Source organism: Colletotrichum graminicola (genome assembly GCF_000149035.1).
Source record: "Colletotrichum graminicola M1.001 genomic scaffold supercont1.21, whole genome shotgun sequence".
In the NCBI taxonomy this organism is placed as follows: Eukaryota; Fungi; Ascomycota; class Sordariomycetes; order Glomerellales; family Glomerellaceae; genus Colletotrichum; species Colletotrichum graminicola.
Window position 1 is genome coordinate 594853 of NW_007361025.1, and position 16573 is coordinate 611425.

At 54.0% G+C, this 16573-nt stretch overlaps 4 protein-coding genes and 1 non-coding gene across 5 annotated transcripts; 1 reads left to right on the plus strand and 4 right to left on the minus strand.

Annotated features, from left to right (window-relative positions):
• Positions 1-961: 961 nt before the first annotated feature.
• Positions 962-2498, minus strand: GLRG_06035 (fungal specific transcription factor domain-containing protein; the record flags this gene model as incomplete). Its single annotated transcript, XM_008096720.1, has 2 exons — positions 962-2123; positions 2173-2498. 2 exons carry the CDS (start codon positions 2496-2498, stop codon positions 962-964), a joined length of 1488 nt encoding a protein of 495 aa, XP_008094911.1.
• A 4236-nt stretch (positions 2499-6734) lies between these two features.
• On the minus strand, positions 6735-7895 carry GLRG_06036 (glycosyl Hydrolase Family 88; the record flags this gene model as incomplete). Its single annotated transcript, XM_008096721.1, has 1 exon — positions 6735-7895. The coding sequence occupies one exon, from the start codon at positions 7893-7895 to the stop codon at positions 6735-6737; it is 1161 nt and encodes a 386-aa protein (XP_008094912.1).
• A 589-nt stretch (positions 7896-8484) lies between these two features.
• GLRG_06037 (uncharacterized protein) lies at positions 8485-8763 on the plus strand (the record flags this gene model as incomplete). The annotated part of the gene is made up of 1 exon (XM_008096722.1): positions 8485-8763. The coding sequence occupies one exon, from the start codon at positions 8485-8487 to the stop codon at positions 8761-8763; it is 279 nt and encodes a 92-aa protein (XP_008094913.1).
• Positions 8764-9081: 318 nt separating this feature from the next.
• On the minus strand, positions 9082-9153 carry GLRG_13151. The gene has a single exon. It is a non-coding gene; the product is annotated as a tRNA-Met (tRNA).
• A 1672-nt stretch (positions 9154-10825) lies between these two features.
• Positions 10826-12317, minus strand: GLRG_06038 (GPR1/FUN34/yaaH family protein; the record flags this gene model as incomplete). The annotated part of the gene is made up of 3 exons (XM_008096723.1): positions 10826-10919; positions 11033-11437; positions 11920-12317. The coding sequence occupies 3 exons, from the start codon at positions 12315-12317 to the stop codon at positions 10826-10828; spliced, it is 897 nt and encodes a 298-aa protein (XP_008094914.1).
• Positions 12318-16573: the final 4256 nt, after the last annotated feature.

Sequence of the window (16573 nt, forward strand, 5' to 3'; positions counted from 1 at the left end):
CGCTGGTGACACCAACCACCATGTTATTGCTCATGTAACCCAGACGGACACGATACTTGTACCAGCAACCATCAGGGAAAGTATGATCGGTATTGCCTTTCCCGCGCTTAATCAAGATGGTCACGTCGCTCGCTTGTCAAGTCTGCCAAGGATTAAGGGGCATCAGAAGTTGGAGTGTGTTGTCCGAGCGGATATTAACTCTGAGATTAGACGCGTCAGACAAAACGAGGGGCTGGAAGTGGTCATCCTCTGTTGATGCCTGGGGAAGTTCGTTCGCTTTTTGCGGCGAGAATACGAATGCTGTAGCCTCACTAGACCTGCGTGATACAGATATATCATCAGCGATGTATTCCAGGGGAGGTTGCCATCGAACGCGAATGATGTAGCGAGGTTATGCGACGTGACGAGTAAGTCGAGGGATTACATCATGGCGAGCGGACAAGTTTCTGCCGAAAGTGGAGATGATAGAGTTCTTTTCAGCACTCTTGGCACCGAAAATCTTGCGGGCTCATTGACCAACACAACGACGCCAACTTGCCTCGGGATCTCGACATTGCCATCCTTTTCAGCCGCTGCGCGAATCTGCTCACTGCCTGGGCTAACCAGGAAAAGTGTTCCGGTTCTCTCTCAGCCATCATGTGTTGCTTGGCCTACAAGGTCCCGAAACGTCGGGATGTCTCGATACGAGCTGTTGATACAGCTTCCGACCATGGCACAATTTATCCTAGATGGACAAGAGCTCTCTACCACGTGCTTCTTGAACTCCGAGAGCGGCTTACACAGATCGCATGTGAAAGAGTCATTGATGCGAGGTTGTCGAGGGAGTAGTCGGTCTACTGACGTCAAGGAGGATCGAGACAGAGTACTCCTTCAAGAACCCAATACGCAGCAAATGCAAGGAGCCATCCGCGATTGGTTCCTTCAGAGCTTGTCCAACCGTGTGCAGTCTTTCTGAATCTAGTCACTTAGAGTCGTATTGGCCGGTATCTTTGTAGTCAGTAGCCTGGGTTTGAAAGTTGCTCGCTTCGCACGAGTCGCCAACACCAGCCACAGGAAAGCTCCAGCTGAACTCGGACTTGTCGAAGTCGGCTAGGAAATTCTCTATCTCCGGAACGTAGTCGTTTGTTCCTGGTTGAAACGAGCCATCGGGGTATGTTACATGCCAGTGCAGGGAATCATGGGAGTGTGGCAATCCCACGGAAGACGCTGGTAAGTGCGGCCAAGATGCGCCTGTTCCGTTGGATGGAACTTGCGAGAGATTCTGCTGGCCAGTTGAGTCATAAGAAAGCGCTCCCTCAGACTGTTCCATTCCATTTTGCCCTTCCTCTGATGAAAGAGGGGTGAATAGGCGGGGATTCTTGAATGGCATATTGCCTGTATAATACAGCCTGCGGATGGTTAAGTCAACGATGGCACCAAAGCCCCTCTGTCTTTTTTTGACGGAAGGCCACCACTCACCGCCGACAGCCAAGAGGCCAGAGCACGCGCGCAGGCTTCTTGACAGGTCCGCGATGGATGCGTTATTTCTAACGGCCGAGCATGTCCAGAAGGAGTATATTAGAGTCGCACCAGCGGCATAAATGTTCTGGACTGTCCGCCATCCGTGATGCAAACCTTGCAGGTCGTGCAGCGTCTGGTAGTCCTGGAGTATAGATGCGGCGTTGTTGAAACAGACTTGGAGTGATTCCGGCGGTGGGTTCCGTATCGCCTGGGACGGCTGGAAGAGCATAACCATCGTTGTGTGATGCTTGACCTTTAGCTTCAGCCGCCACATGCGCCGCTGGCGGTTGTCGAGACCCGGAAAGTTGAATGGCTCCTCTGCAACCTTCTCCCACCAACGAACAATCTCGTCTCTAATTCTGGTCTGCTGGGTCTCCGGGTCTGCTGGCAAAGCAAAGCAAGCCGAGTCACACGGAAGATGGTAGAATTGTACTTTGACATCAGAAACGATGCGATCGAGCTCGAAGTGAAACCTTGCAAACCGGAGGACCGCTGCTGAGAAAGAAGAAAGTGTTGGACTGCCCGTAGGACTGAGGTGTCTTGGAGATTGTAATTCAGGCATCTTGACATCGAATGTCTCGTCTCGGAAGCCAAGAGGCCTTCCCTGGATGGAGGATACCGACCTGGTCTTGTCAACATCAAACCAATACGGAGAGCCAAGTGTAGTCTCACCTATCCAAGGAATAAACGGTGAAGAATGCCAGGCGTCTGATTTGCTGATACTTAATGTCATTCGGATCGGTAGCTGGTGGCGGCTCCCTGTGAATGCCCAACTCTATACAATGGGCCAGCCCGATATGAACGAGAGTGAAGAGGTTAACTTCCGCTGGTGTCAGAATACTGTGGACAACCAGGGTAACCAGGGCCTGAATCGATGACAGCGATATTTGCGAGAAGCAATCCCTGGAGAAGTGTAGCGCAGCTCGATAAAACCTCTCGGGTGGAAATTCGTAGACCCGTGACCTGACTTTGACAATAGCCGCAATGTTGAATACCATGAATAAGATGAATGCCACAACCGGCATGGGTACAGAATGAAAGCCTTGGACATTGGGTGTCCTTTGTCTTCCGTTCCACCGAAAGGCTTGAACTGAACTGGGCCAGCCATGGGGTAGAGGATCTTCATCTATCGAACAAGGATATGTCGCGTAAAGGGCTTCCAAAGCACTAAGTAGAGAACTTGGCTCTAGGACTGGGAAGTCAGGATGTATCCATCGGATGTAGGTGTGAACCAGCTTTACAGAATCTTCCTTTCTGGGAAGCTCCTATAGGAGAATGAATATCAGCGCCGTTCTTGTCTGTGGAAGGGACAAGCTCAAGGACGAACCTGTCTTAGAAACACATGCAGAGAACGGTTATACTGTTGCGAGACGTTGTCAGGACCTGAGGCCGATATCTCATGCCATTCGGAAGATGGGTATTGGGCTTGTACGTCATCCAGCAAAGCCGCAGTCGTCGACTCGGCACTTGGAGGAGACGCCCCTATGAGGTTAGTGAGTAGAGCCCCGGAGCTTGACCCTAGGTAGTACTTTCGATTGGAGTCCGAACCCAGGGAGGAAAACACCGGGTTCATCGCGACTGAGTGTGCAGGATCGGGGAATTTCTCGTCTTGTTCGTAGGAACTCATGGTTTCCGCAGGCCGCTTGATTCCCATCCGTTGGGGCCCAAGACTCAGGGTTTGTTGGGTGGGCTGGCAGCTTCCGGGACCGGACCGAAACGAAGAGGTCGAGACGGCGTCGTCGTCCGGGTCCGCGCCTGCGACGTTGGCCGATCCTTTCGGGTCGGGAAAGGCGTCAATCTGTGGGCCTTGTGAGACGTCGACGTCAGGGAAGCGTTGTTTGATAATGTTTTCGAGCCATTGAATCCTAGCACGGGCAGCACTGGCGAAACTGTGCCCGGGGAGGTCGACCAGACCTGTCAGCGAGGGACTTTTGGATCAGCCCAACCATGCAGCGGGGATGGCTCCGACCGCTAGGTATAGGACCGCTTTGTGGACGTATTAGATCAAGAATAGAGGTGTCATGCTTACTTGCGAGGAACCAGTAAACCGGAATTCTGGCTGTCGACGTCTAGGCAAGTTTCGCCAGCTTTTGCGCAGTTGGTACACGCAGGGACTTCTCCGTCACACTAGAAAGAAATGAGCAACGCAAAACAACCAGACCGGAATGACGCGGCGGATCGACCCCAGTCAGATCAGGCCAAGAGTAAGCGCCGGCTGTATGGGGAGGGCAGGCGATCCGTGGGGCGGGAAACGAGAGACAGCCCTACCTTGATGCGTCTTGTGCGACAACGTCGACAGGCCAATCGGACCTTCTTGGGCGGATTCACCCGTGTAGCCATGACTGGCACGATGGAGGCGTGGTGCAGAGGTTGTTTTCTGTTACTACGACCCATGTGTCGAGATTTGAGCTGCTAGAAAGGCTTTAGATGATGGGAAGATGGATCGAGGGCATGTGAATACACGCCTCCCTCCTGGCACTATGACGACTTGTCCGGGGATCATGGACATGCTCTGGAGGTGGAATGATGGGACTTTGTGAGGGGCCTGTCACATCAACACTCTCTCAATATCAAATAAGCAGATGAACGTAGCGTGGGGTCCCCGCCTGGGGTATAGACGTATTGGTTGCCGGCAGATACTATCCACCCGCAAACTTAACATAGATAGGCCGGGATCATAAGTTTTCGGTAGAACTGTAGGGAAAGGCAGAACCTGTCTCTAGCGGTTATGACAGGTCCAACAGCACTTGAGATGAAAGGGATGAGCAATCTGTGAATTGACAGGCATGGCTTATCACTGTGCATTTATGCAAAATGCCAATCCGCATGCTAGCCAATCATTCATTCAACCTTTCTTCCCCCTACCATCTTCTATACCATGTTGGTGTGAAGGTTTTCTGTACAATAAGGTTATGCCGGCACTGTGCCATCTCTCTCCCTGTCGAAAGTTTTTCTGGGCCTATTCTCGTCGGGTAGACATGTCTCTCAAGGGGTAGGTAGGCTGTTCTGTGGAGGAGGGCATACGATCACGTTGTCTATCTCATTTGGCGTCGTCCATAGACTATAATGATACCAATTGTTACAGACCGCCCGTCGTATTGTCTGTAATACCAGGTACGTGTGTCTTCTGATCTCTCTTCTTCCTACTACTATGCTTTTTTTGTTTGTTGGAAGAATCTTCAAGCATTGTCATCGATAGTGAGGCTCACGGCGTCAGGGATCCCATGATGTGAATATGAACTAGTCTGCTGTTTTACTCCGTCCGGTATTGGTGTTTGTCAATATGATTGAAGATTTCGGAGCCAATCAATGCCTTCTGTCTCAACTCACACTCAATCGGACCATGGACCATGCAAGGGTCGTGCCATTTCATAGACAAAAGGCGTGTGGATTGCCCAAGAGACCTCCCCGAAATATCTCCTATGTACGGGAGCCACTGCCGCGAGCTGTAACCTTGGAGTCGGTGAGCGAAGCCCCGCACACTGTAAATCCTCTTATTGTATTTGTTCAGACGACAACGAGTGGCTCAGACTGTCTTGTTCTTCGGAACCAGTTAAGCTAGAGCCAATGAAACGACTTGTGTATAGTAAAGGTGAAGTCCCCTATCGGCAATGCTCTGTCAGAAGAACCGGATGACGGAGCCTGCGGTGATTAACAGCCCGCGCCTTCCGTGCGTGTGTGTGTGTGTGTGTGTGTGGCTTGGCACTGGTTGCGCAACTGGAGTTGTCCAGAGCAAAAGATGCCATCTCGTCATGGAGCTATTCGCTTTGTGCGAATCGCAGATATGATGGCTCTACATAGATCCTAATTCCATGATCCGGCTCTGGACAATTTGGCGACCCAGTGGTGCAAACTCAGTTGTCTAGGGCCGGTTACTTTACTTGCTATTATTCCACCATGTTGAAAATATCTGGCGTTGCTGTGCTGTTTTAGGCAGCTGATGAGGCCTGTTGAGACATCTGAGAAGAATGGCCATAACAGACATGCCATCTTAGATTTGGAGACTGGAAACATGGAAATTAGCTAGCGAGAAAGTAGCCACACTGATGGAATGAAGTCCGCATTGGCCTCTCCAGTGATTCTACGGGCAGAAAAATACGATCCTGTTGCCTCACCGGGGGCGGGACAGCGAAGTTACAGATCATTAATCTGAGAGGAAGTTGCTTGGACACTGGCACTCACATGAAACGACGAAACGAAATCATAATCAACCTTGTGTGAACCCCACCATCGTTGCTTTCGAAAAGCTTAAGAGCAAAGATGCGCTGTCAGAACCGTCTATTATACCTGTACATAGCTAATATGTATGGTGCTTTGGATCATTTGTCAAAAGTTTGGGTCAACCATACTAAGCCCTGTTGGGGAAGTCTTGCCTTTTTCTTCATGGATGATTGAAACACTAGTTTGGGTAGGAGATTAGAGCAGGTATGAAGCATGTGAATAAGTCGATACTACATCACTACTCCTATCTGGAATACATCTCTACCTCTACGAACCCTTCGACTAAGTGCCTATACCCAAGGCACATCACCAGACCAGAGCAACAAAACCGGTGTCCGGTTTTAAGCTTGGTCTGGGTAAACCGTCTTCTACTTACTTACATATCTTGTATCTACTGTGCCACTGCAGTTTAAGTTCCGCTACGGGTTAACCTGTCACCTGCATAACCTAACGACTTGTGTCAAAATGAGATATTCACTCCACAAAAGCGATGCGTATTTGGCTAGAAAGTTGGTTACACGGACTGCTTGGTGTAGCGAGGTATATCATCAGTTGGTGCCATTGATCCGATCCCATTACACCCGTCAACCCTGAGAGCCCGCCCACCTTCAACTACTGAAGGTAGGGGTCTGTCGGAAACATCTGTAAGCCAGTCCCATTTGCACACTCCTCCCCATAGCCGTATGACCGGATCCCTCAGCATCTTTGCTAACGCTGGGATCTAGGATCAAGAACAACCCCAGTCACTGTGACGGTTTTCAAGTGTGGACCCGGAGCCTCGAGACAGGCAAGCTGTTCTCCCGGCCCCCGAGTCTGTTGGCAGCGGACCGTCCGACTGGAAAAGATGAATCCCAGCTGCCAGGAGTCGCACATCATCCGTTAACCATATCTTGAGGATTTCTTTCAAAGTGATATAGGCATCATGCACGATTACGAATTGGTTTGGCATTCAGCCTCTACATCTACCGTCCGACGCCCCCCCCCCCCCCCCCATTTCCACAGACATCGTTCCCTCATCTCTCGACCTCCAGTGAAGCCAAAACGAACGCAGACTCTCCCAAAAGGCTGTTGGGCAACAACGGCTGGTTGGTGTAATACTCGTATGACGCCGTAGAGTTGAGGCTGCAGACGGCCACCGTCTTGTTGTAGCCAATGGTTCCGTTCCCAGTGTCCACGACGAAGTTGCGCGTGGTGTAGTCGTAGGCCTTCAGGGCTGCCTTCCTGAAGTCGACCTCGGCGTCCGCGAGCATGCCGAGTCTCCCGCCCTTCAACAGGGAGAAGATGAAGAGGGCCGTGCTGGAGCTTTCGAGATAGTTGCCGCTTCGCCCGGGGAACGTCGTGAGCTGCCACCATGCCCCGGTCTCCGGGTCGGCGTACCTGACCAGCGACGTGGCGAGCTGGGTCATGACCGTGCGGAGACGCCCGCAAACCGGTTCCGCCTCGGGCTTGCACGTGAGACAGTCCAGAGACTCCCAAGTCTGTACCAGTCCGGCGACGAACCAGCCCAGCGAGCGACCCCAGACGTACGGGCTCGCGCCTGTTTCCTTGTTTGCCCAGACGGCCTTCTTGGAGTAGTCATACCCGTGCACTAACAGCGATGTGTTCGTCTGGAAGCAGTGCTCGTAGAGAAGATTTATCTGCAAGCTGATGTCCGTGTAGTCAGGCTGCGGCAGGGATGCCATGAAAGGCAGCACCGAGAACATGCCATCGAGGTAGCTCCATTGCGGGTAGACATAGTACCACAGCCCGCCCTCGGGGTTCCGTGTCTGAAGCGATAGAGACTCATTGATGGCGTTCGTCGCTGCCGAGACGGCAGTCGAGATTGAAATGACGCCCGCCTGGGAGGCTCCTGTGACGGCATTTGCGATCGAGAAGCGATCCAAGGGCCGCGTCGCCACATAGGTGGCGTTCGTGAGGGTTGGTGTGCCTGATTCAAGGACGTTCTCCAGGTAGGGGGCGTACTGATCCTTGAGATCCGGGTACTGCGCGATGGCGGCTTCGAGGGCGATGGAAAGAACGCCAGTCTCCAAGTAGCTGCTCGCTGCGCCCGACGAGATGATGCCTTGCTTCCGCGCCTTGATGCTGTCGAGCATCCATGTCGAGTACGGGCGGTAGTCGGATGTCGCCGCGGCAAGGCCGCCAAGGGCGAGAAGCCCGGCCGTGAGGTGTCGCATGACGGCTACGGAAAGGTCAATAAGGAGCGTCCAGAGTTGCTCAAGCTGGAAAGTGAGACTGCAATCTGACATGAGCACGTTGCGCTGGCTTTATACTGCTGTCGTGCGACTCGAGCCGGCTGGCCGGTAATTACCGAGGCCGCGTGCCTCCGGGAGCGCTATTCCTTGTATTACTCGCCAAAACTTAAAAGGCCGGACGTTCCTTTAATATATTGATATCGTATTTAGCGTGCGGAACAGCCCCATGTTGTATTCCGGACCACTCTCTGTCAGGGCGCCAATGCATGCTGGCAGCATATTCCCCAACCACCGCCCTTTGAGTGGGTTTGGGCGGGTGCTGGGTCAGCGGGGGTATCAATGGACTGGTTGGACAAATAATGTCCAAAAAAGCATCATGCCACAAAAGACTGGAAGCCGTGTGAAGTTGTTGCAGCTGATGATTACTTCTGGAACAGATAACAAGCAACCCTACGTAGTACTACGTATTTAGAGATAGTGAGAACGTGGACTGCACCTTGCCAAAGGCTAATGGAGCCAGGGTTTTAGGGCAACGGCTGTGAAATTGACATCGCCGGCCGGAACGGCAAAGATGTCGGCATCGAAGTTGGTCTCGGCCCAGGCCTTGGCGGCAGGGAACGGGCACGAGCACCAGTACCGTCCCAGTTTTGGCGTGGCCGAGCTTGTGCATGACCTCCGAAATCGTGTTCTTGGCGCCCTGCGTATGCTCGGCTACGAGATGGAAGATGCGATTGAAGGAGACCATGCCGATACCCTCGATAACCAAGGTGTGAACGTACGCAAGGAACAACCTGATGCCATGTTGATAGAAGTTCGGGTTCGTTGCCCAGGCAGGGAAACGGGCTCTTGATCACGACACGCTCGCCGTTAGTCTTGTAGGCTCCGTGGACGGCACCCGGCGCTGCGCCGGCGAAGTCAACCCCATCATCCTGCGCCATGATGATGCACGCTCTGGTAGGTGTCGTCGAGTGGATTTGCATTCGAGGACGGGCCGAATTGGCGAAAAACCATCGCCGGTGCAGCCCTCACTTCATGTTGGCATTCACACTAAGCTACGACGGACGGGTCTATCCGAAAATCTTGAAACCAACTACCAGACGTGTAGATACCAGCAAACATTGAGCCGTCTCCTAACGAAGCTTCATTCGACAAAAGGTTTGTTTATCGTTAGCACAACCTGGTTTCGATCCAGGGACCTCTGGGTTATGAGCCCAGCGCTCTACCCCTGAGCTATTGTGCTGATATGATTGTGGAGAGATGGACTGAATCCACATGCTCCTTGCGCAATTCGCAGATCAAGACTCTTCAGCAGACGACAGCCACGTCAATGGGTGGTTGAACTGCATGTCGATCATGCTTTTCACGATGTCCCTCGCAGAACATCCGGGGCAGGCTTATGTTTGCTCTCCGTTTATGACTTAGTATTGGCAATAGCCTTGGTAGCGTACCGTGGTTTCGCTCAACTTTCGTACGCAAGCGGCAGTACGTAGTAGGGTTTGTGGATATTAGAAATCACCGAGCTGGGTAGAGTTTTCCACTCTCGGCGGTTTGAATCCTACCAAAGTTTGCTCGGGAACCTCTACAGGTAGTCTGCACAGTTTACTCTCCCCTCCTTTACCATGTTCTGACTATCTTCGGTCATCTGCCGGACAAAGTGTTTCTGGGAAAAACAAAACCAGCGCGTGTATGACTCGTACACCGAAAACTGCCATGCTCGATAAAAGCATCGGAAAAAAATATGTTTGTTGGAGCAGATCATGCACAATCTCGGTTGCACTATGCATAATGAGATGTGAAGCAAGACTTGCAACGCTGACGATATTATTCCTTGAAAGATTATAGGCGATCCGTGAGACTCCTTGGAATAATACCCGCGCTGCTGCATCGAAGCCGAAGGATAAGTAAGTAAAGCCAAGCCGCGTGGGGATGGCTTCGATACCAGCCTCGGCACCGTCAGCTCGCAGCAACACCGACAAGTTACCCAGTAAAGCCACCTCGCGGAAAATGATGTCGTCGACAAAGAGACAAACCCTTAGTCCCCGAAGTCGTGAACCCTCGTAGCAATGTCATCAGCCCAGCCGTGGCGCCAACCCTTCAACTGCGACTTCACACCACACCATACGCCTCACCTCTTCTTCTCTCTCTCTCTCTGTTTTCTCCGCACCTGGGCGACTCCAGCAAGACTCAAAAGGAAATGGTGAGATATGCCAAGGCCCCAAGTGCCGCCCCCAAATCCTTTCCCGCGGAACGCATCTCCCGTAATTGCGCGCGCGCGAGAGCGGACGTGCGACACATTGAGCCGCCCTACGAGGCAGAAAACCAAAAATAAAACCAAAAACCAAAAGCAGATTCCGGTGCCAAGACATCTCCAAAATCGCCGCATCATCAAGGGTTCCTCGACGTCAGCTCATCCGCCGAGCGTGCTTGCAGCCGTTGAGGGACGATTTTCTTCAAACATGTGCCACGGTTCACAAGTGTGGCTCATACGCGATGCAGAACCATACCAAGCAACGTGAGGTGGTCTAGCGGAAACTAGCCTGTAGAAAATCATGGCATCCATTAACTATGTAAAGGCCTTTGGAATAGGGGCCTCGTCAAGTCCATCTCTGTTCCTGTTCCCTGCCGCACTTTTGCAGAGCCTCTATAAATATTTACAAGGTAAACCACGAAACAGAAGAGAATACTCTCATCCTTGGCTTCGCGTTTTTAATAATAGCTAGGTCGTCGCTGGGCATGACACCCTCACCATTTGGGTATCCTCTCTCCATCAACATATCCATTCCACCGCAGCCCTCGTGGACCGGGGGGTTGCTCCATCGCACATGGCGCGCATCGTCATCAAAAAGAAAACTCTTTTGCGAAGAAGAAAAAAAAAGAGAGAGAGAAAGTAAACATGGAAGAACCTTGCGGGCTTAAGCGACAGAGCGGTTGCTCTTGGCCTTGCGAAGCTCCTTACCCTTGTCGGACCAAGGGAGATGGAAGACGGGGACCTGGAAGAAGGAGTTGCTGCAAATAAACGCCCATTAGCAAATGGAATCCACATGGCGCGCGACGCGGCACTCTGTCTCCAGAGGGGAACAGAGAGATGTAAAAGAGGGGGAGGGGGGCGTGAAACTCACCTGTCGTCTTGCAGACCGGCCAGGGCGCAGTACCACGCCAGGAAGGCGGCCAGCATGCCAAAGGTGCCGCCGCAGATCTGGAGGTTGCGGCTCGCCGTCAGGGCGCCGTTGTTGGCGGCGTAGTTCTCGCAGGCGAGGAAGAGGAAGGCGAGGTCGAGGGTGAAGAAGAGGGAGAAGAAGACGACGGTCGAGCGCAGGGTGCAGAGGAGCAGCAGCGTCGTGAAGATGAACCAGCCGGTCAGGAAGAAGCCGACGGCCGAGTAGTGGTCCGAGTAGTCGGCCGCGTACGGGCCGTCCGGCGCGATGATGCCCCAGGCCGGGGTCAGGAGGATGCCGTACGCGATCCAGAAGCCGCCGTAGGACGACAGGGCGGTGGCGCCAAAAGTGTTGCCGACCGCCATCTCCCTGTGGTGGACCAGAAAATGTCAGTGTCAGTCGGCCATTGGCGCGTTTGAGAGATGGTTTGATAGAGTCTTGTCTGTGTGACGGCTAGATGACGCTCGTATCGCACACCGCACATGCGGGTTTCTTCTCCACAGGTTCCCCCCCTGACACATAGGAGTGGACCATATAAAGAACCCCCGTCGTCTCCGTCTGACCGACCGTCTCATCCATGCTTTTGTTTGGCTCACGGCCCACACTCCAGTGCAATTAGAGCGGGCGCATCCATGCTCCATACAGGCAACGACGGGGGAGATTCCATTCGCGGGTGGGGATGGGGAGGGTAGTAGGCGGATTCGTGGAGACGAGTTGAGATGAGATGTTGGGGAACTTGGAGGGGAGGGGGACACACTATCCCCCCCCCCTGGCACCGGGTAAAAAGAGAAAGGAAGGGGAGAGAAAAGGTCGAAACGTGGAGACGGAGTTAAAGACCGGGGGAGACGTACCACATGCCCGCGAGGAGCTGAACGAGACCGCCGTAGCCAAAGGCGAGGGGGACGGCAATGTTGGGCGCCTTGACGCCGCGGGCCTGCAGGTTGACGCAGGAGAGGACAAAGGTGGTGAGGGCGAAGGCCGAGAGGCCGAGGGGCGCCGGGTTGGCGAACTTTCTGTGCTCGTACGGCTTCCAGAGGCCGGGCTGGAGGGTGCCGCCGAACGCCTGCGCTTGACCTTCAGTCATATTCTGGTAGTCGGCAACGCGGGTGAAGGGCCCGGTCTGTCGCGCGTATGCTGCGTTTTGGTCTGCTTGAACGCCGTTGTAGTGGTCAGCGCCGGACGTGTGCACATCCTTCTCCACGTCCGCTGGAGGGACGGCGTTGTGGTTGAGGGTCTCGTGCGTGGCCATCGTGTCTATTGTGTGTTGCGATCTTGCGGGCGTGGGAGAGGAGGGTGATGGAAACGAGCAACAAAGGATGGCCAAGTACAATGTATCTCTACAGGAGGAGGACAGCGTAGTCAGGCTGCAGGGAAGAAGGCGCACAGTTTGATAAGAGAAGGCTTCCTTTAAGCTCAGAGCAGGAGGGTGGGGAGGGGTTTCTTTAAGTAATGGGGCGGGGAGGAGGAGGAAAGGGTTGAGAGGACACTCGAATCGGGACGAAAGGATGTCGGGGGGGGGGGGGGGGGTCCAAGAGTCAAGGCAAAACGGAAATGGTTGATGGGCTGGTGGTAGTGTAGTTTCGCCAACGTACCTGTATGTGAACAACGTCTGGGGTATGCACAGATGTGTGGGCCACACCCGGCGCGGAGAACTGGAGATGGTGGATGACACGGACGAACAACACCAACGAGGGAGGAGGGTTGCAAGGAGGAGGCGTCTCGTCTGCGGGAAGAGGAGGGAGTGGATCAAGCAAAGGTCGCGTAGCGTGCGGACCCAAGGTTGTAAGTAAGGACAGCACTGGACGAGCCGCGTCTGGGTCCCAAGGGCCGATCTTTAAAAGGTCCAGAGAACACTGAGCCGGGGGGTTCCAAAGGGGAATGGGTTGATAAGAGTTCCATGCCGAATTCATTATTTCCAACGTAAAGTCGGATGATGTTTAGTGGCCTGGCCTGGCACCTGGACGGTGGAGTGACTACCCATCAACATACTTGGTCGGAGTCCGCCTTTGGATGAGGGAGAGAGCAGTTAGAACTTGGAGGGAAACACCCGTAACTAGAACGGACTCTACAGAACAGGACGAAGGGAAGACAGTATCCATACACACACCGCCAATGAACGACCCAGAGATCGGCTGGCAGCGTCCCCTCTCCAGAAGAAACGGAGGAGACCCTCCTCCTAGCGGGAAGTGATGCGCAGCCCGGGGTGAGGAGAAAGGGCTGCTGCTAACAGAGACCCCGGCCAACCGGCGGCCCTTTGATGCATATGTACGGATACAGTAGCGTTGCAAGAACATGGACAATGCAATGTTTGGCGCCGTGAAATTCTGCGCGAGGGCCGACGAGGCCCCCCCAAAAGTCATCCAGCAACTCAATTGGAATTCGGGCTGCCGGACGGAAAGGAGATTTGAAAACAGGCAATGCCAATGACAAGGAGGGGGAAAGCTGGGTGAGCCAAGAAGAACACCGCCTTGGGGCCACTGGGCTGGGCAGATCAGACCATGAGCTGATGTCATTCCCATCCCTTTCCGTCACGAGCATAGCTCGACTTTCTCCAATTCTTTCTTTGTCAGGTGGCCGCTGCGTTCTCTCGCCCTTCCGCGGCTAGGCGAATAACGGGGGGCGGGATGGGCTTTTGGGGAACGCGGATCATTATTGTATTAGGCGGCCAAGGCATGCGGCGGCAATCGATTCTTCTGCTCCGCCTCGCCAGATACCCTCCATGTCATCTTTCACCAAGGCATTAGAGTGGCAATACGGAAGCGGTATCACCTATTGTCTTATGGATAACAGGTACACGTGCTTACAGCTTGTCATCTCTCGGCTCGAAAAGCAAAATGCATCCTCTATTTGGGGTTCATGATGCCTCAAGCTGTGGGTAAACATGCTACGTAGTGATAGATTTGCGCTGGTCGAACACGGAGGGGGCGTGGTGATAGATTGTTAGCGCCTTGGTATCACGGCAATTATCTAGTGCATCCGGTGTTGTCGCCGCTGCGGGATCGGAGTCTGGAGTGCGTCTGTCGTCTGAACGTTTCCAGTTTGGCGGCGTCCGATTGAGATCATTCTTTCTGCCATCCGTTCAGCTTTGGGTGGTCCCTCGATAGCCCAAAATCGCAGTCGATGCGTGAAGGTCAGTCAGTGTTACCGTTTGTCATTCAAACGAGCTTCGAAAGGAACTGAGTGATCCTCTGAAGAGAGGAACACAAGCCGAATACAGCACAGAAATAGGGCCGCTGGTTTGGAATGCTCTACGCATAGGGTTACAAGTGACGGCCTCTTCCCCGTCTTGGCGGCGGATCGTGACCGGGCGAGCTCCCACCGGCACTCGGTGTCACGGCATCAGGTCGGTATCTGGCGACGCGGCTACTACTTGGTCCATCAAGGCCATCCAGGAGACGCATTTCTCCAACCATCGCAGCGAGTATCCTATCACGGGACCGCGACGGGGCTGGTCGACAGCATAGACCACGGAGTGGGATTGCCTATCTATTCCCACCCACTCTCTCTCCAGTTTGTAGTTTATACGGTGGGAACACAGCACCACTGTTTGGGTCCTTGCATGGCATCGCGCGTCTCGACGCTCCCGGCTCGTCGGATGAGACACCCCATCTTGCCTGCTGCCCGCGATTCGTTCTGTTACGCCCGTCCGGTTCAGCCGGTCCCTGTCCACCCCTATTCCCCTCCAATTCGCATCCCCGAGCTTGGGTTGCGGGGGAGACGGGGTGCGCTGACAACGTCCTAGGCCGTTCGAGACAAATATGAAGCCTGTTGCTGCCAGTCAGTAGGCCTACCTAGTCAACGATGGTTACCAATGGGCCGGCCGGCTGTCCTCCTTCGAGCGTCTACGATATCGTCCGTAGGCGGCTCTTTCAAAGGCTGCCCCCCCTGGGCTTCCATTGGCGTCGTATGCCCTCTGAAATGTCTTCATCGTCGGCATGCCGGGGCCAAGTGCGCACCAGGCGTCATTATGACCGCGCCAATGGCCGCGGTGACAATGACGCCTCCGTCAGAGGCGTGGGAAGAGACAAATGGCCACATGGCGCTGGCCTGCGGGGGAAGCTTGGGGTGCGTTTCCTACACACCCCTCTGGAATCCAAATTCCATTTCTTCCATGTTATGCTTCTACCGAGGCCAAACGTTACACACACACACCCTTCGATACATTGAGCGTGCCGTTGTCTCTCGTGATGGTGACGGTGGGTTCAAGGTTGGCCCCCGGACCTGGACCTCGGAGACGCCTAGGTATACTTCGTAGCGCAGCGTCGATTCGATACGGGCGCGAAGTTGTCTTTCTTCCCCAGATCTCGTGCACGCTCTCAAGTATATTTCCCCAGACCACCCCCAGAGTTCGTGGTTCGTCCTGCGCTTGTATTCGTCCACAACCTTCTCTGCGGCGCTCCTGTCGTCCGCAGGTGGAACCAATGCCAATGTTGCCGCCGCTATTTTCCCGAAAAAAGGGTAATAAATCGTATGTCTGCCCCGGTGATGAAATAGAGCAACCACGCCTCGGTCCCCGTTCTGCAAACGGTGGGAAAAGGGCGACCGATATGCCACAGTGGTGTGTCATTCGCAGGCATGCATCCTATGTTAGTACTCTGAACCGGCACCGAACTTGCCAGCAGTCGAGATGGTCTCCTGTTTTGATGAAATGCCGCGCCCAGCAAGAAGCCTCGTCACGCAACTCTTGGGGGGCTGTCATACACTTCGCGCCATGTTGACATGACGCCAGCACGCCCATCACTGCCCCTTTCTGTCCGGCTCCGCCGAGGTGGCTGTCAGGCCACTAGTTAGCGAACCGTCACCTGGACAAAAAGGTCCGTTGGACCCTGGCCTTGAAGAGCCTCGAGTTACATTCTGTATAGGTATCCATAGTCCTGGGCAGCAAACTGTTGTTGGCGCACTACCAACTACCGTAGCTTTCCCCGCATCGGGCTCCTGCTTACGTTAAAAGCATAGCTAGAGGCTGTTTTGTCCTCTTCACCCGCCAGGCCTTTTGGGTTAGACGGACGGGCGAACGGCTCTATGGTGTGCACGTAGGCTGGAATGGAACGAGAAGACATACGATTGCCCGCGGCTCTCTAATTCTATGGCTGCCTTCAACCGAGGAAACTCGCCCGTGGATCGATCTCCGATGCCCAGCCCCTTGGCCCGTAATGCCAATGATTGAGGCTCGACCAAGAGCCGACCTCGACGGCAGGTAATACTATAGCAAGTAGTCGTAAAGGCAGATACCTAGGTAGACACATACACACATCCGGCTGCCCGATCCGCCAAGAACACAACGACGGCCGTTTTGGTCCGCGTTTCCCTGGGAGAGACATGCGTTGGGGGCCCCGGCAACACGTTACATTGTGCGTGCACCCGCCGCTGGCTGCAGGACCCTGCACCACCACCTGAAAAGAGAGAGAGAGAGAGAGAGAGAGAGAGAGAGAGAGAGAGAGAGAGAGAGAGAGAGAGAGAGAGAGAGAGAGAGAGAGAGGAGAGAGCTAAACAAGTTCCATTTCT